A 20,799-nucleotide genomic window follows, 5' to 3' on the forward strand; every position below is an offset into this window, starting at 1 on the left:
GGCAAATCGATGGACTTACAGAATAAAAACGTGATTTTCAGTTATATCAGAAGCACTGTTGTGAATCCCACAATGTAGGTTTGAGTTACCCTTCTGTCACTAACTAGCTGGGTGATTTGAACAGTCACTTCACCTTTCTGACTTCAGCCTTTCCATTTATAAAGTAGGCCAGGCACAGTATCTCACGCCTGTAATCCCAGCACTTTGGGAGGCCGAGGTGGGTGGATCACAAGGTCAGGAGTTCGAGTCCAGCCTGGTCAACATGGTGAAACCCCAGTCTCTACTAAAAATACAAAAATTAGCCTTGCGTGGTGGCATGCGCCAGTAGTCCCAACTGCTCAGTAGGCTGAGGCGAGAGAATCATTTGAATCAGGGAGGTAGAGGTTGCAGTCAGCCAAGACCATGCCATTGCACTCCTGTCTAAAAGTCAAGGATTTTCATATTATTTTCATTCTTTCCAGCATGCTAGTGGGCTATAATATATTCCATTAAACTAGTAAAAGTTGAGTGCAACCAGTCATTAGAACTTAGACTCATGATTTTTAATACATGTATTCCAACTCACTGGAAAGGATTTAGGTTGTAAAGAGTTTACTGAAATTCTAAAATTCAAAATTCTGTAAAAATATACAAGATATCCCTAGATAAGTCAGGGAGTAGGGAGTATCACACAAAGAAGCCCATCAGGTTGAAAGAAGTCTCTCTCTCCCATAACTTCTATCTTATTAGTTATCAAAATGAGTGGCTAATAAAGTCAGTAGAAATATAGGCAGAAAGTAAACATTCTGTCTCATATTTGATTGAATTCTGAGAACAATTTATTATATTTCTTCAAGTTGACCTGAGGAATTTAGTAATTTGTCAGAGAGATTAAAGCCAGAAAATTTTGGAGCTGAGATTTCATGAACCATTGAAGCAGACCAATTCCTTATTTTCCAGATGGGGAAGCTGAGGCTCAGAGATCTGGCATGACATGCCTTGTATTTACCTAAGGGAAGTGGCAGGTTCAGGGCTCAAAACTAAAGAGTTCTGTTTCTTCTGCTATCCCCATTGCAACTGGAATTGAGACCATTAATGTGCCTTTAGCCTAACGGTGACATACTAATTTCTACCTTCCATTTGTGGAGGTAGACACGTGCCCCCACCACATTGCCCCCCTTTTTTTAAAATCCTCAAGAAGCAGTCCAATAGACTCTGATGAGATCTGTGGGAAAGATGGCTTTTATCTGTGACATTTATTCTTATGCACACTTTTGTTGGCTTTGTGCAAAAGAACTTCATTTGGATTCATAAACCTGTTCATAAATGTGTATAATTCCTTTTTTACCTTTTTTTTTTAATAAAATGAAAACATTCTGCCAATGCTGTAAAATTTATGGCTTCAGAAAACTGTCAAGTGTTCTTGAAGATTATGGCAACATCTTAATTGGCAGCACAGAGATTAAAAAAAAGACTGGAGAGCAATAAGACTATATCTGGTTTGCTGGGTTTTGTATTTTGAAACACAGAAAAGTAGCATAAAATATAATAAAAATAGACATGTGGATTCTCAGAATAAAGAAATATTGATATTTTATTCTTTGCTTCAGATATTCTTTCAAATTGGAAAAAGGCCAAATTTGAACTTTCTTTCATGCTTTCTGGCTTCAGGAAAAGAAAAAAAAATCAGTGTAGTGTTTCATAGTGCCTGTTGTTCTGTACTTGTTTTATGTCATATAAAATTTATAAAATATAAATAGAAAAGTAATTTAGGTAACCAATCTGAGTAACTTAGTAGTGTTAAAAATAAAAATACCTCAAGATAGTTTCCAAAATGGTCCATTGTGATGGATCTGACATTACCATCACACTTGAAGAGTTAATACCTTATATTTACTTAGCATCATAAGGAAAGGGTGCAGAGAAATGACGTTTGTTAAACACTTACGTGTTTACATACATTAAGCATTTATTACACTGTATTGATATACAGGGTGCTGTGTTAAGCATTTCATACTATTTGATTTAGTCACAAACTAACTACTAATTTGGTATTAAAGTACCATATTATGGAAGAAAAAGCAAGGCTCAGATAAATTAAGGAACTTCTAAAAGTCACACAACTATTCAGAGGCATGGACTGTAGTGATAGAGTTTAGGATATGAAGCCAAATGGCTTGGGTTCACATTCAAATTTTACATTTTAACTCTGTGACCTTCGATAAGTACCTTACCTTCTCTGTGCCTAAGTTCCTTTATTTATAAAATGAAGTTTACAATAGTACCTATCACAAAAGGTTTTTGTAAAGATTAAGAGAGTATATATATATACACACACACACACATACATATATATATACACACACACATACATATGTGTATATATACAATATAACAAATAACAACTGAGTCAAAAACTGTATCTTGGAGCTCCCTAGAGGAAACAAAGAAGGAAGCATGACAGGCTTAATGTCTTTCATGTGTAATTGTTGACAGCACATGAATGCATCACAAAAAGCATTCCTCAAACTATTAGAAAGGCAAGGATCTTTATCTAATGCACATTGGGCAAAGTAATAAAACACGTCCTCAAATGTGGTTTAACAAGACTGGAGAGATTTCTTCATTTTGCTTGCTCTCGTTGAAAGCTAAGGGTTTCATTCAATAAATGATGTGGAATATGGGCAGTGGTCAGGATGATATATCCAGCTAATGCAATTTTTAGATGCCTAGCTGCATTTAGGGAAAACCTTGGCGAAGCTTGAACACTTTAAGTGACTAAACAGTGTTAGACAAACCTTTACAAATAAGGTGTTTTTGACATAGCTGAATGAAAATTCAGGTCTGAGTTCTTGAATGAAGACAGAAAGAAAAAAATTAAAATTCCTGCTAATTATGTCACTACCAAAAGAATTAAATCTTAGTAGTCTCTATTTGTGGTTAAAACTAAGAGTAGATGAAGGAAGAAATGGAAAGAGAAAATTTACAGCTCATGAGAAGCCCAGAAAAGGAACACAACAAAAAGAAAGTTGAAGAACTGGAAACCACACTTAAAAGATTAAACCATCTCTTTACAGAGATTCAGGTACTGGAGACACTAGATGCTGGTATCTTCCATGACCTAGACTCCCTGCAGCATGAGGCTTTCTGAGGTTGAGAGAAGATTCCTCACCTGAAACTACGATCAATCAATCAATCAATTTGACATGGGGAGCAACTTGAAGACATTTCATCTTCAGGAGTTTGGAAGATTAAGAAAATTCCTTTTTCAGGGTTGTTACTTAGGGTCCTGTGTCCAGAAGCTTCTCTCAGTCACATTTGTGTCACATCTTGCTGGGCAACTGGGGACCATGTAAATAAATGCCTGAGGGACTGGGTCATCTTCTCACCAGTGAATCCTCAGTATCTCCCATAGTATGAGTGATTAATATACATTTATTGAGTTGAACAAATTAATTAGTAAGTGAACCCCAGAAAAGACAATTTGCCAGTAGTATTTCCTCTAGAAAAATACAGGAATAATAACCCACAAATGGTAACTTGATTATCTATCATGGTTATAGAAGTTGAAGATGTGTATATGTCGCTTTGCATTTCCCAAAAGGGTCCACACATTATAAAGGGAAAAGCATGCGAAGATGGTAACACAAAGATGTTCATAACACCAATCATTATAGCAGCCAAATATTGGAAATAACTAAAATGTTTCATAAATAAGGTATGGGATAGATAGATGAAATATAGTTCTTATTAAATAATTGAATATTAGATTATAGAACTTTATTATTCAAATAGGAAAATACACATGTTCTACTGTTAAATGAACATTAGGTAGCAGTAGTAAATCAAGCATAATTTTGAACTTGGAAACTAAATAATATGCAATATTATTTAATTAATAGAATGTAAGTTTTATGTGTGTTTTTCACAGAAAAGACTTTCGAAATGTTAACAGTGCTTATCCCTGGGTAGAATAATTATTGATTACTTTATTTTCATTGTTTTTAATGCTGTCCTACACCTAATGAAACTCCCCTATTCTCCAAACACTACATTTATAATCAGAAAGGTAATAAAATGACTTAAAAGTAAAAAGAAAATGCTCTCTTGCTGTGGCCAGATAGTCTGTATTCTAGTTCTATCTTTGCCTGGGGAATCTTTAGGAAGTTTACTACACTCTCTTAGACCTGTCCACCTTACCTGGAAAATAGAAATACCAATAATGATACTTGGTCTTTTAATTTTAAAAGGCAGATGTGAAGACAAAATGTGGCAATTCATAGGAAAACATTTTGCAAACTGCAAAAAAAGATACATATGATAATGAGGAGGAAAATGAAAAAAAAAAGGCAGAGAGGAAGAGGAGAAGGGGACAATGAATTTTTGGGGTTGAGAGATGAGAAAATGAATGTGGCTAGTGGTAATATTTGGAGACATCATCAGAACAATTTTTTTAGAGATGGGTGTCACTCTGTTGCTCAGGCTGGGGTGCAGTGACCATTCATAGACACAATCATAGTGTGCCACAGCCTCCAATTCCTGGGCTACAGTGATCCTTCTAGCTCAGCCTCAGGAGTCACTGGGACTACAGGCATGTTCCATTTCTCCCAGGTAAGAACAATTTTCTTATGAGAAATGTAAACTTTTTGTTTTAGAACTGGGGAAATTATATAGTGTTAAATTCAAGTCATTTTTATTCCTGCTATCAAGTTCTACAGAGAATGGCCTGGCCTGTGAACCTGCTTAAGAATTAGGCTGGGTCTCTGGCCATTGTTTCTTTATGCAGAAGATTGGAAGATATGAGTGGTGGACATGGGAGTAGTGGTAGAAGCAATAAATGGTCATTTAATTAACTCAAATAGAAATCTTATTTACAGAGAAAATAAAAATAAATGCACAGCTAGTCATCAAAATTTCTTTCCAATTCCATTAACAATCTCTGAGTCCCCTTGATCAAGTCTGTTCCTTTTATTGGCCTTCAGTGTTCTCCTTCATTCAACAACAGGTATCAACTAAATCATCTCCTAAGTCCTCTGAGCAGTAAAGTTCTATGAGTCTTAGATTTTATAGATTCTATATATAGATTCTACACATATTTACCCCTATCATCTTCTATATTCCTATGAGTTAGGGAATCTGAGCTAAATTATTTCCATTCCACTCACAAAGACATTCTTTTGGCTGCCTTGATAAAGCTTGCTTACTGCTAATTAGTTTGGCTGAAATATTATAATATAATGCCATTATAACATTTTAGCTTCTAAATTTCTGTTTCTTCATTTACAAGCTGGGAATAAAAAGAGTACCTACTTTGGATGATCACTGTGTAGTTACATGAGATCCTATACCAGAAAATGACTAGGACAGTTACCTAGCACAGGGTATGTGTGCAATTAAAATTAGGTGGTAATACTGATGTGATTTGTTTTTAGTTTTTTCCTAAATTTTTCTTTGAACTTAGCAGCAGTTGTGAGAAAACTCATTGAAATCTGGAGTTTGACTCAGAGACCTATTTCTTGATTTAAAACTCTATGGAGTCACATCTCACACAATCTAAAGAGTGCCATGTTCTTTCATTAAACGCCCAATGGTTCAAAAGGTTGTTGTTGTTCTTGAAGCCTATATTTGGCTTCATTGGAGCCTCCACCAGCTAAATTCATATTAAAGCTAAAAACTAAACAAAATAAATCCAAATTAATGTATGATTAATGCACGGCTTTTTAAGAAAGGATAAATAGAGCATTTTATTAACACTTTTTTGCTGCAACAAAATGACAGTCCACATATTTTCATTCAACACAACAAAAGCTGTGATCACATTACATCACTTTGAGGCACAAAGCAAAGAGTATTTTTTTTCTTAAGGTAAAGAATGATTTGCATTTTTTAAACAAACTTCATGTTTTATATTTGCAGTAGCAGGGCCTCCAGTCACTAGCACAATACAATGAACAGATCAGATATCCAGAATAGACAAAATACACCAATAATATTTTGAGTTGAATTGGGAAATGCATTATCATAATTTTAGAACATTATAAAGAGGTCTGATGTTAGCTTTAAAAAAAATCATTCCAACCACCCAAACGGCTACTACAAGCAAAATGAAGGTAATATACAGACAGGAAATTGTATGCATTGCACTTATTGCTTGGTACACAAATGTTGCAATTCTTGTTGAGTTATATTAAGAAATGACAAGCAAAATGCCTCTTCCCCACCTAAAATTCTATGACTCTATGAAAGTAGAAATTGCAATTCCCTAACCCAACATTAGGTGTATGCTATTTTTGGTTTTGTGTGAACATTGTTTATTATGTTTCTGTGTATGGACATGTATAAGATATACAGATATATATAGAGAGAGACCATTTTAATATAATTTATTGTCCTATATATTTAAGACAAATATTTCTTAGTAGGACCTTAAATAATAAAATTGCCTACTTACAATATCTCTATGAAGTTAATCTTTTCATATTATATATAGCTCTGTGGCACAAGTTTCATATAGTATTTAATCATGAAGGAAGAAGGATATCTAAACCATTTTCTATTTCTTTGTTCTTAATATTGCATTTTAAGGGCTATATTTCCATAGTAAATTTCTTATTAGATTCTTTGTGGTGTATATATCTCTTTTTTTTCTAATGCAAGTTACAACCAGTACAAAGTTGTAATAAAAATACATTGAAGTTTATTTCTTTTTATATTTTTTGCAAAAAACTTATGTGATATGCTACATGAAAAGTTTGATTTTATTGAAATGTGAAGTGTTTCATACTGTTAGGTAAATGGATGGAAGAACATGAAGCACACCCCTCAATTTACATATTCTCTTTCACAGAAATAAGTGTTTGTGGCCAAGCATTTCATAGAAAAGACTGCAAGATACTCCTTTTGAGGACTAACAAAATATCTTACATTATGCAATTCAAATAGTTATTCAGTACAACTTTGTAGCTGATAGTTCACAATGTACTTCTTTGAGACATATCCCAACTCCCTGATTTTCACTTAATAAATGTCGCCTCTACCTGATGCAGCCAACTTCTGTATGCTATCCTGCAATACAGTGTAACAAATATATAAGTGCGTTTTGCATGATCAAGTAGCTTTGGCTTCCTAACTTTTGTAGGATGAGATGTTGTGCTTTATTAAATAGTGATGAGTTTTAGCTCATATGAATCCAAAGGGTAACTACTTGTTTCTACAATTTTGACCAGTCAAACTTTTAAGTCACAAATGCAAGAATGGATGACTTGAATGGAAATGATGGAACTTCACAATTTTACAGATTGCACTTGATGGTAACCTCATGGGTTTGTTTTGTTTTCATTTTAACAGCAAGACTTGCCTGGTTGATATGTTTACATGTTTATGTCACGTGTTTTTAAATTTTTTGTGTAATCACATGAATTTAATCACAAACACTAAAAATAAATCCAGTAATTAGTTTTGTTATGAATAATCAACTCGGTCCTTATAGCTATATGAGTCTTGTACTTCTCCTTGTACAAATTCCTCTTTCTTTTCCCAACCACTGGGCCAACCTCCATTGGCCTGTGTTGTGGCACCATAAGACTTGGTGGTACCATAATTTATATAATTTTGAGTAATGTCCCCTGTTTCTTCATCAAGTTCATCTTCATGAATAAATCCACATTTTTCTTCACTTGTTTCCTCAGGGTCTGCCCAGGGTTGTTTCTCTCCTGAGGCAAATATTGCATAAAATATAACTCCACCATAGTGGACTAGGGCAGCGATCAGGAAGACATACTGCCACTCTTCACGTGACTGCAGTGACAAAAAGCAGCACTGTGAGAACAGACTCCCCATGATTTAAATGCCTAACGTCTTCTCTGAATACACCACCACTGAATTTTCATGAAACACTATATTTGGGGAAATCCATGTACTGATTATGTGAAGCAAACACTCTATATAACACTTCTGTAATGCTATTACTTTTATTATTTGATGTTTTAAATCTAGAAGTTTAGAAAAAAAATTCCAAATATATCTATGGCCTGCTGATTTTTAAAATATTCATAATCTCTTTTCATTTCCGTTGATTTACTTATCTTTTTATTCCATTTCTTTTGTTTCTTTACTTCTAGTAAACCAGAATTTTGAAGCTCTGCCTACACATACAAGTACAAATAGCTGATGATAATATTCTCCCTTGGACAACTGCGGAGGAATCTGAATTGAGGTTTACAAATAAAGCTCAGAAGACATCTGCTTGAGTATTTTAATAAGCCAGAGAAAAAGGGAGTTTTTATCACATCAGGGGTATCAGAATTATTAAAAAGGGTTGAGAAACATATTGCTTATTGGTTAGGGAAATTGACTTTCTTGGAATTCTTAAAAAGATTTTTTATTCTGAGTCTCATTTATCTTTCCCACTCAGAGATGTGGTGACTGGACAAGAAAGAGAATACTAAGGATAATATTTTAACTCTTTTCCAAAAAGATTATCATTTTGAGAAACTGTCTTCTATGAATAAACATCTGTTTTGGCCACCTTACCTTATTCTTTGTCATTGCACCAACAATGATAGGACAAACCATTCCTGACAATGTGCCAACACCATTCGAAATGCCCATTAAGATACTGGCATATCTTGGAGCAATATCCAAGTGGTTAACATTGAAACCTGAAATACACACATAAGTTTTGACTCAGGGGATCCTAAACTTCTTAAAAGTAAGTACCTGTAAAACCACACATCACAACTCCTTAAAATATACTGGGTTCAGAGCACGTGCTTAATTACGTTGTGATAATTTCTCTCGGGGATATAATGAGAATAGAATGAGGTATGAATTCTTATCCAACACTTAATATGTGATGTTCACTCCAGAGAGGAGGTAATGTTTTCTTAACAAAAACAAAAAAGGCAGTCCAGGAGGACATCGAGTATTAACAAATCTAAATGTTTTCTAAATATTTTATTTTTTTCATTTTCTAGTGGAAATATTTGACTATTTTTCAACCTATAAAAGATATATATGAAGATATCTATAAAAAGATATATGTATGTGCCTTTTTATCAGCAGTCAAAATCAGAATGTCCCAAGTACAAAGAAAAAATATATATCTTACCAGATATAGCAAATCCACTGAATCCCACTGCAAGTACCAAGAATGAGATTGCTACCCCTCTAGTATGAGAATAGCCAACAACCAGGAGTAGTGTGGCTTCCATGCCAAAACCTTCAGAAGCAAACACATAGAAATTCTTCAGAAATTTTTGAAATTTTACCAGTGAGCCAAAACTGCTAAAAATGTTCCAATTTATTAACCTAGAAATTCCACTTCAGAGAGTCTATCTTCCAAACTAATAACAATAATAATAATAATTTTATTTTATAATTTTATTTATATTTATTTTATTTATAATTATTATCCTAGAGATTCATGAAGCTTTCCTTGTGTTTTAATAAAAACATCCAGGCCAGATGTGGTGGCTCATGCCTGTAATCCCAGAACTTTGAGAGGCCAAGGCGGGAGGATCACCTTAGGTCAGGAGTTCGAGGCCAGCTGACCAACATGGAGAAACCCAGTCTCTACTAAAAGTACAAAATTAGCCGAGCATGGTCACCCGTGCCTGTAATCCCAGCTACTCTGGAGACTGAGGCAGGAGAATCTCTTGAACCCGGGAGGCGGGGATTGTGGTGAGCTGAGATCATGCCATCACACTCCAGCCTGGGCAATAAGAGTGAAACTCCATCTCAAAAACACAGAAACAAACAAAGAAAAACATCCAAAACAACCTAAAGTTTCAATGATGGGAAGAGGTAAGTTAGTTACAATAAATACAAATGGCTTTATTTATTTATTTATTTATTTATCTATTTATTTATTTATTTTGAGACGGAGTTTCACTCTTGTTGCCCAGGCTGGAGTGCAATGGTGCGATCTCGGCTCACTGCAACCTCTGCCTCCAAGGTTCAAGCAATTCTCCTGCCTCAGCCTCCCAAGTAGCTGGATTACAGGCACCCACCCCCACGTCAAGCTGATTTTTTGTGTCTTTAGTCGAGATGGAGTTTCACTATGTTGGCCAGGTTGGTCTCAAACCCTGACCTCATTATCCACCCACCTCGGCCTCCCAAAGTGCTGGGATTATAGGCATGAGCCACCATGCCCGGCCACAAATGGCATTATAAAGCAGTTACTTAAAACTAGGAGTTATGAAAAGTTTGACGTAGTATGAGGAAGTTATTTTAAGTGAACAATGAAGGCACAAATGCAACTGCATCTAAGTAATTTGATCTGTGTAGAAAAAGTTATTTTCTCATGTAGGTTAAACTGATTGAACTAAAAACATGTCCTTAGTGCCACTTATGTACTTACCACCACAATTCATGATCTTTCTCACTGTCGTAGTTGAAAGAATCTGCTTGCTTCTTAGAAAATCTGCAATTTGCCCCCCAATAGGCACAATAATTGTCATTACTAAGTGTGGCACAGCAGATAGCATGCCAACCTGATGAAAAACAAGAAGGGGGAGAAATAGACATAACCGTAAATAATATGGGTAATTTAATGGCCTTAGTTTCTGAATCTGTCATTACATTTTTATGGAAAAAGGAAGGAAAAATACTCTTTCCAAATGATCACTTGCTCATTCCTAGAATAAGTAATGCTTTCCACAGAATACATGAGAAAAGCTAAGCAAATTTACTTGGATCCCTTTCGACCTTCTGTGAGAAGTAATATATATATATTTTTTGCTATGTAATGCATCAGTAAATTTTGAGTATGATTCAACTCTTCTGATATTGTTAAATGTGTTTGCACAAATACATCCTTAGTGAAAGAGAGCAAAAGTGGCGAGAGAGAGACAGAGAGGAAAAATACATTTGTCACATCTTGAAGAGGCTGTATTTTAAATTTATGTTTAATTCATATGGGGAAAAATGCATATTTGTACTTTATAGATATCTTATGAGTAAAAAGCACAGACATAATTTCTGTAGAGTAAGATCCCAGATAATGCAGATAATTTCTTCAATTTTAAGTATTTTCTGCATCAAATATCAATACTTGATCACAAGTATTGTGGCATGTAGTTTCTCAATTAATTTCATGCTAAATAGCCTAATTTCAAACTTTACCCACCAGGATCAGTTAAACACATATTTTTAACCATTACTTACACACAAAGCACTGTGTTCTAAGCATTATGGGGACAGTAAGTATAAATAAAATGCATTTAAATTATGTATTACCACATATGTGGACTTAATAAACTTTGAATATGAACATATAAGGAAGTTTTTTTACTAGGTAAACTTTGAAAAACAATTTTTGGCAGATGGCATTCATAATGTGTGTTTAAGTATGTCTTTCCAATTCGATTATCGAAGGTTTGACACAAAGATTCTATTTTATTTTACACTGGTATATAGTATGATATCACAATCATGGATTTGAGTTGTAATGATTAATTGAGATAGTAAATGATTCCACAATAGGTTAACTGTTCAGGCTACATAATGATCTCTTCCATCCCAGATGGATGATATTAATAGTCTTCTTACTAAGTAAAAAAAAATTGAGAGTCAGAAGACTTAAGTGATTTTGAGAGTCAAGTTTCGAATCAGTTCTACCTGAGGCCAAAGACTGGGCTCTTAGCCTTTATACTTGGCACCAATGCCATGAGAAGGAAAAATCAAATGAAATCAGACGATATATATTAATGTGCTTAGTCTAGTACGAAACTTGGTATGTAGCAGGGACTCAACAGGTACCTAAATAAAGACGTCAGGTAAACTGACATTAGAAAAAAAAAAAAAAAAAACATTATTGCTTTTGAGACTAGCATCTTGAGAAAACTACAGGGCTTTTTACTCTTAATATGGAGTAAATATATTTCAAGCAGTCAATGTGTAGAAAGAAACCTTTGAACAACAACAAAAACATTCTGAAAGACACTATGTTAGGATTTGTGTAGAATTACATGGTATGTTTTTGGCATTTATAAAGGCAGGCTAAAAGTTTGGAAGTAACCACATTGCCTAAGTCCACGTAAATGACTCGCATTTTTACCCAGTGTTTAATAAGTCTGAAAAGTTTTTCAATTGAAAATCCTCTGTTATTTACTATATATTCGAACAATCATTTTGACTACTTTGGATAAGAAAGGAACAAAGTTATGGTTATTTTTTCACACTTTCAGCAAAGGGTATGCAAAGCACTATGGAAAATGCAAGGTGCTAACAATCTACAGGGTTAATCAGACAAGTTTTAGACTATTTTAGCGTATTGATTTAACATTTAAGGGTATTGACTCTCCTAATTTCTTAAACAATATGTGGATATACTCTGTATTTCACCTCAAAAGGGCCAAAGAGATTTCAAAAGTTTGTGAGTTATTCAGTGGTCTTTTGGCTTTTGGTGACTTATGAGGAATCACTTGTCACATGATCAAAATGATCAAAACCTTCCTAAATATCATTTATGTCAATCACATAAAAGTTTGCTTATTATTTTAAGGTTTTGAAAGGATAGGATAAATGTTTTTGAGCTTATAACTGATTTATTCTTCATAGAAACTCCAGTAATTAGATTTTTGTCCCAGCCTTCTTTTAGCTTTTCTGGGTCATAGTCTAGATCGTATGTCTTCCTATCTGATCCATATTCTGTTCAGAAATAGCAGCAAAGCACAGCCAGCCACCACTATTCTTCTCCTCCTTAAATAGGAAGCTCAAAAGGAGTGGACGTCTGTTCTCATTTGGCTTGCCCCTTATAATCTGACCTTTCAAAGTGCTGGTTAATCCTATCACTGACCTGCTGATACGCCATTTTCAAGGGCCTGAAAATGTTACATATAAGCATAGGCTGATATAATATATTAAATTATATATATATATGTGTGTGTGTTTTAGAAAATAAAAATAAAAATATATATACCTGATATATATTGTATTAGCTTATGCCAGTATATAATTATATATATATATCAGTTAAATAATATAATTAACTTATATAGTTAACTGATATAAAATCTATGTTATAATTTTATTTATATATATGGTGCTGTCTTAACTAAGTCAGTATAATTAGAATGAAGATTAAGCCATTGCACTCATGTTTCTTTCTGTAGGATACCCAATTTAACTAAAGTTGAAGAGAATGATCTTCCATGTAAATATTTTACTTACTTTACCTAAATTTGGATGCAGCTTTTAAATAATATCCTTATTATTTAATGGTATTAAGTTAATACCATTATTTAGAGATAAGAAAATTGAAGCCGATAATTACTCAAAACTATGCCCAAGATTATATACCAATACTTTGTTGTAGATCTTGAATTTGAAGCCATGTCAGCTTAGACCCGAATCTAATTCTCTGTGTTCTCCAGCATGTCCTATACAATTTTTTTCAGCTAAGTCAGAATTTTTTAAACCAATCTAATTAGTATATGAAGACCAATGTGTCTGTGTGAATTTATCCACAATTTTCGTTAAAAATATAACTAATGAATGAAATAAACCAACCCATCTGCTGGTTGATTTATAATTAGTTTTTACAAAATACCATTGCTTTTACTCAAGCATCCTCAATTAATTGGAGCTAGAGGGCCAAAATGACCACATAGTTTCATTAACATCAGTTGGCTTCGTCACTCTTCCCCCCAAGACCTGACTTTATTCATAGCCTCTCAGTGTCATATTTGTCCTAGATTATGAAAATGGACTCACACCTCCAGCAGCCTTTGTTGAGAAGTTTAACACCTCTCAGAGCTCCCAAAGGCTACCCTGGAATGTTTGATCAGCTCTAGAGAGAAGAGCTCTGTCTAAAGCAGCCATTCTTCTCCGGGATGGAGGAAACAGTTTCCTTAGAAACAGGAATTACAAAAGAGCTCTTAGAATAGCTACTCCTAAACTGAGGTTTTCTTCAGTCCCAGGTCTCAGTCTTTCAAGTAGAGACAGAATATGAATAGCGAGCCCAGCTGGACTTATGTAATGACATGAAGAGAGATAGCAAGACCATTGCCAGCACAGACAATGTATTCAGGACTCAGCAAAGGGCTTGACACAGAGATGGCATTGAGCAGATACTCACTAAATACTTGAATGGATATATGATTTACCTGAATTTGAATGGCATAGTGAAGATAATTAAACAAAAATCAAAGAATCTTTGTCTAAATTTGATTTTGTCATGCATTACTAGCGTGGCTTTAAGCAATTTAATTACTTTCCCTAGTTTCTGTTTCCCCATCATTTCAATAGAAATGATAACTGTTGTTCAACAGATCAAACAGCAAAAGTTGTTCATGAATATGAGAGTAGTTTCTAAATTTCGAGTTCCTATATAAATATAGAGTAGTATTTTTATATTCATTTTACCCTTATAGAAAATCTCAAGATGATTATATTCCCATAGCTATGAACAAATGTCTGTGGAAGTTTGCATGCTGTATTCTAATTGGTAACTTATTTTCATGTTTATACCACCAAGCTGTGAGCATTTTGAGGACAGAAACCATGTTTTTATTTCTGCATCTCACATAAAGTTCTGCACATTGTGTTCAACAAATACTTGTTAAATTAATAAATTGGATGGACAAAGTATAAAAATGTTTTCAGATTTTCTTTTACAATCCTATCTTTTCGCTGGATGAGAGTTCTAGAGCATTGAAGAATAATTAGATTGGAAATTAGTAAGTACAATTATATTTGAATGGAAAACTTTTTTTGTTTGTTACATTGTCTGTGACCTGAGACTTAAAGGGAGTTATGCTTATTTACAGGGAAAAGATTACACTGCTGCTCGCCCCAACTGGCCTGTAAGTTCCATGAAGGCAAAAACTAGGTTTGTTTTGCCTGTATTCTCAGTACCAGAGAGCAATTCTAGCAGACAATAGAATACAGTAGACACTGAAACATTTTACTTTGCTTCTATTTCCTAGCAGTTGTTTAATGAATAAATGAATAATCTCTGAAAATTAGAAGACAAAAATTTTTGTAAATGAATTTAAAATTCACTTAAATACATAGGTAATCCACAATTTATATAAGAATACATTTTACATACCTTGCTAATTTCAAATCCAAAGACTTCCTCAAAATATGCTGGCTGACTAATAAGCAATAAATAAAAAGTCCAGCTTCTGCAGAAGTTTGCAACAATTATTGCATAGACTGGCATGGATGTAAAAAACTTCCTCCATGGAGTCTTGAATTTCTGAAATTCCAAAAAGAGAGACATTATGACCATTTTAAATATTTTCAAACTTAAATGGGAATAATAGGTGCTTTGCATTTTCAGGATGAATATGACAGGTCATAAGTAAGAGGTAGAAAGATGTAGTGAAGCATTAATTATAACCACCCAGTTAATCTTAGCTACATAAGTAATCATTGGAAGAAAAAAAATATGATCTCAATCACTGCAACTTATTAGATTATTCCAGCTTTAGGAATACACAGGATTACATAATTATAGAAAATTGATTCCAAAAGCATAGGTCCTAGTTTCTAAAGTTTTTTTTTTTCCTTTTTAAATTTTTTTTTAATGGTGATAGATCGTATCTCAGCAAAAACTTATTGCCACATCAGTGAGCTTGTGATAGCCAAAACATTTCATTTAAAACATTGAAAATCCAATGTATTCATGAAGAGAAAGATACAAAAACTTAAGAGTACAGTATTCTAGACTAGACCCTACCTGAGGTCAATTATTCTACTACCAAACAATCTAAGTCAATTATTCTACTATCAATCAATCCATAAATTCTCTTGATAGCTAGTAGCTTTAACTATAAATTCTGTGACACTAGAGTTCAAGGTTCTATAAAACTCAGAACAGCTGGGTGAAAGCATTTGTCTATCCCCAGCGTACCTTTGGCACTTAACTAGTTACTTAAAATATTCAAAGCATTCAAAATTAACAACCTAAATATGATCAGCTTTGCATATGACCCCTTTAAAAAATTAAACCTAATTATACTTAAAGTTTCTGTGTATGCCAAAATGTAAGCAAGTACGTATTCTCCCCCAAGAGTAATATTTTTAGACATTAAAATATCTCTCATATTTCCCGATTATTTCTCAAGTACTTTATTTTGAACACCAAAATACTGTTTGGTGTGGAAACAGTGGCCTAAAATAACTTTGTTAAAAGCTAACTTGGGATCCTTGACCTAACTAAATGACTGAAAGAGGAGGCAAATATCTTTCACATGGATTTAACAATTATTCCTGAATGTAAAACATCATAATTGCTAGTATTGGTTGTGGCTGTAATTAAGCCATTTAAAGATCACTTTAAATGCAACACAGTAGGAAGTTATGATGTGGTGATCATAGATATATGAAAGACAAAACAAAAAAAACAAACAAAAACAAAAATCTGTCCTAATAATATGTAATGAATACTGTGGCTTTGGATAAAAAATTTTAGTGGCAGCATCATAAATAGGTTCAAAAAGTACAGTTTTTAAAAAGAAATCAATATGTTCTAAGAAAATAATTCCAGATGAGTACATTCATTTCACAGATAATAAAAATGTCAGAAGACAGAAATGTCTGCATTATGGTATTATGTTAGCATAAGAAATGACTCCAGAATATTATTAGAAGTAAAAGAACTTTTCCCTGCTGGGCAAAGATCCTTTCATTCATACCAGGATCATCTTTCCTAAGAACTTTATTCTTTACATCATAAAGCACTTCATCAAAAGCAAGAGAAAAATATCTCATCTTATACCTTAAAAAATTGTTGGGGGATTAAAGGGAAGATTATGGTATTCTGATGATGTTCTATTTATTGAACTGGCTGTTTATGTTTGGTTTATACAAATTAAGCAAGCTGATTGTTTACTATTTGCGATTTTTTTCTGTACATATGCTATATTTAAATCTATTTTTAGAGAAAAATAGATTTAAAAGACATTGCCATCAGTTGCAATGTGTGATTCTTAATCAGATTCAGATTCAAAACAAATAGCTAAAAATAAATTTGAATACAGGTTAGATATTAGAATGTAGACAGCATTAGAAATTTGAATATGATGTAGGTGTTAAATGATGATACAGAATTGTTTTTAATTATGTTAGGTGTGATAGTAGTACTGACATTGTGAAGGAGAATATTATTTTTCTAGAGATACACATGAAGTTTTTATGGATAAAGTAGTTTGACGTTTTATTTACTTTGAAATGGTTCATCAAAACAAAAGTGAAATAAATAAGCAAGATGGTAATTGTTGCACCTATGTGGTGAGTATATGATATTCCTGTCAGTATTCTTTCTCCTTTGCTGTATATTAAATTTGTTCACAAGATAAAAGTTCAAACTAGAATACAAGTTATATTCCCACAAAATCTCATTTTAAAATTTACTTTCAAGCTACAGGAACATATGAAACATCAGTAAGAAGTAAAATATTGTGTTTAGAAAAGCAGTGAGGTATAGGAAGCGGGGAGCTGAAGATTATCTGTGCTGTTTTTTCATTCTCCTGCTGTTCTTTCTGGGGTCATTTGTAGGAATTAGTTTTTACCTAGACAGAATTTCTGATTATTTTTTAAATTTATTTCTAATCTAGACATATGACCTCTCAAGAACTGGTAAATAAAAGAACATAATGAATTAATAGGATATAGATATAGGCTGATCACATTATTTTGGGGCTAGAAATCGAGGCTAAACTCAAAACTTGCCAGAAACCAATCTCCATTACCTTCTGCTCAAAATAACTGCAACTAGTGGGCACCAGTGCATACTACCAATCTTCCACCCACTCCCATATCACCTCTTGTTTCTGAGTAGCCACCATAAGAAATTATTAGTCTATTTACAGAAGGAAACACAAAGGGGAAAGTTCTAATGCCAGGCTAACTCATGGAACAACTACACAGTAAAGATTTGTTTAAACCATTGAAGTTCAACTTCTGAATTATATATGATATGGGATTTTTCTTATTCATTAAAGGCCAATTTGGCTCAGCAATAATGGGTGATAGACTTTTTTTTTTTTTTAACCTAAGATGAGACATCAAAGACAGGCATTCTCTAACAAATGAAGTAGAGAATCTGTGCTAGAATCAACCACACCTAGAATAGGGAGGGAGAGGTGTTAGTTTTAAAAGAACAAATGCATAATATGTAAAGGGCATTGACTCTTCAATTAGTGTATGACATCTTCCAGCTCTTAGCATAAGGAAACTATCATTGATCAGATCACCAAATGCTTCAACATGTCTAAATACACTACTTTTACTCAACAGTGTATTTTTGTGGGGTTTTTTTTGGTTTTTTTTTTTTTTTTTTTTTTTTAGACTGAGTCTCGCTCTGTCCCCCAGGCTGGAGTGCAGTGGTGTGATTTCAGCTCACTGCAACCTCCACCTCCCTGGTTCAAGCAATTCCCCTGCCTTAGCCTTCCGAGTGGCTGGGATTACAGGCTCACGCCACCAGGCCTGGGTAATATTTTTGTAGTTTTAGTAGAGACGGGGTTTCATCATGTGGGCCAGACTGGTCTCGAACTCCTGACCTCAGGCAATCCACCCACCTCGGCCTCCCAAAGTGCTGGGATTGCAGGTGTGAGCCACCATGCCCAGCCTTCTTTTTAAAATATAATATCGGGGGGCTTTTGTATTAATTACTATGTACAATATATCAATGTTACATAGAATACAACATTTGCATTATTGAAATAGAACTATGTTTTCTCTTTTTAAGTAAATCAGAAGGAATCAAATCATCAGGAAAAAAGGGCTTCACAACATTGCCTTTATCATGCTTGATATTCATAATAATAATCCTGAAAGATAATGATATTTTATCAAAAAAATAATTGAATTGTTATAATTATTTTATATCAGCTGTCTATTATTGGTGTTCTAATGCTTCAGTATCTCCTAAACCACAGATGACATAAATACGCATGTATTAAACCTACATTTAGAACATAGCAGTCCTCCCTTAACTGTGGTTTCACTTTTTGAAGTTTCAGTTACTACTTGCACAGTACAATAAGATTTTATGGGAAGCGGGGGGCACAGTTAACTTAAGTTTCCTTACAGTACATTGTTATAATTCTTCTATTTTAATATTAGTCACTGTGGTTAATCACTTACCCAATTTACACATTAAATTTTATCGTAGATATGTATGTATAGGAAAAACGTTTTATGTAGGGTTCGGTACTAGTCACAGTTTTAAGCAACCCAGGGGGTCTTGGAATAGATCTGTTGAGGATCCAGGGGCACTACTGTATTCAATAAACCAAAAATTGCCTTTTCATGACTGATTTGGATTTTTAAAATTTAAAATGGACAACTATTTATTGTATTTGTTTAAATTATAGACCATATTGAACTGTTTAAAAATATTGTTTAGGTTTGCCGTTACAGTTATAACCCAGTGTACATTTTTAAATGCTTAAGAAAGGATAAAGGAAAAAAAAAATGACAGATGGAGGAAACAGCTATTATTCCTAAGTCAGAGAATATGGATGGACCAAAAAAAAATAAGTTATGACTGATACCAAATTAGTTTTGCTGAAGAAGAACTTGTGAGATAGTTTGGTTGGTCAATGGGGGCGAGATGGGGATAAGATAGGAATATACACCATAATAAAGTTCTTACTTCCATTGCACCTAAAAGATTTGCACTCTCTCCAATGCTTTCTTCTATGTACCTACGTTCTTCATCTGTAATAGTAGGATGCTTTGCAGGACTTTCATAAGACACCAAAAGCCAAAACATGTACCAGACCATTCCAAAGCTTCCTGCAAGCAACAGTTCAGAAGGAGAAAGTCAAATCTATCACAAATACTTCCATTTAACAGTGATGTGCTGGAATAAAACTGCAATCATCTCATGACAAACACATTCTATTAGAAAGAAGAATTCAAGCTTATGTTTCTCCAACTGACGTTAGCCATCTTTTCTTCTCTTTTGCCATTATGCTTCAAACTTCTTAAAGGTCAGGCCTGTGGTTTTATCTCCTTGTCTCTATGAAATAGCACTGATATACAGTAAGCCATAAATAATTATTATAACGGTGTAGTTTGGAAGGTATTCATTCATCCGACAGTACTTAGCAGTTAGCATTCTAGGCACTCTGGTTAAGTGCGAGAAATATAATGAACAAAACAAAATTCCTGTCCTCAAAGAATTATTCTGCGGGTGAATCCTTTTCTTTATTGCCTGCCTAGAATATACAAAAGTGGTTTCATTTTCAGAGAAAAGAATTGCTCATTTCCCTCTCCTGTTAGCACTTCCAGATCTGGCAAACAGACTATTAAATAAAACCTAGATTATTTTAGCATGAGTGCCTACATTACATAAAAAGTGGACCTCTGTACTTAATGTGGTAACAACACTTTTTGTGACTGTATGCCATATTATTTTCACCACATAGTATTGCCTATTGATCCTTCTTTGGGCAGGTGAAAGTTATAAATTCCAAGGCCCTAAACTGTAAATCCTTTTTCATCCTCTTCTTACCATTAAAACATGTCCTTTTTGTGCAATATAAATCTGTAAGCATTAATAGTAGCAAGAATTTCAAGTGATTTATTCTAGTTTCTCAGCAGTTGACCATTTCATTTTTTTCCCTCACACTGTTCTCTTTGTCCCTTGGGTAACAATCTAAATGCTCCTGATCCCTACAACACTTTTTCTTTGGCCTATCCGATCTCTAAGAAGTGTTCCTTAACACCATACATAACTTCTGATGAGCTGTGTCCCTTCTAATTACTCAACATTGAAGTAAACATGATTTAGGTTCAGATAGTGCTTAAAAATTCAGTATAATATAGTGTTTACAGAATATAACTCCCAGATTCAAATCC

At 33.9% G+C, this 20,799-nt stretch overlaps 1 protein-coding gene across 1 annotated transcript in view; it reads right to left on the reverse strand.

Moving 5' to 3' along the window:
• Window positions 1-5,696: 5,696 nt before the first annotated feature.
• Window positions 5,697-20,799, reverse strand: part of SLC17A6 (solute carrier family 17 member 6) — a 41,276-nt gene continuing 26,173 nt past the window's right edge. The window contains exons 7-12 of the mRNA XM_002799603.4: window positions 19,589-19,731; window positions 15,035-15,184; window positions 10,340-10,472; window positions 9,089-9,199; window positions 8,512-8,639; window positions 5,697-7,776 (exon numbers count right to left, since the gene is read on the reverse strand). Coding sequence (XP_002799649.1) covers window positions 7,441-7,776; window positions 8,512-8,639; window positions 9,089-9,199; window positions 10,340-10,472; window positions 15,035-15,184; window positions 19,589-19,731 — 1,001 coding nt within the window. The 3' untranslated portion in view covers window positions 5,697-7,440. The remainder of the gene's footprint in view (window positions 7,777-8,511; window positions 8,640-9,088; window positions 9,200-10,339; window positions 10,473-15,034; window positions 15,185-19,588; window positions 19,732-20,799) is intronic.

Source organism: Macaca mulatta, chromosome 14, assembly GCF_049350105.2.
Source record: "Macaca mulatta isolate MMU2019108-1 chromosome 14, T2T-MMU8v2.0, whole genome shotgun sequence".
Classification (NCBI taxonomy): Eukaryota; Metazoa; Chordata; class Mammalia; order Primates; family Cercopithecidae; genus Macaca; species Macaca mulatta.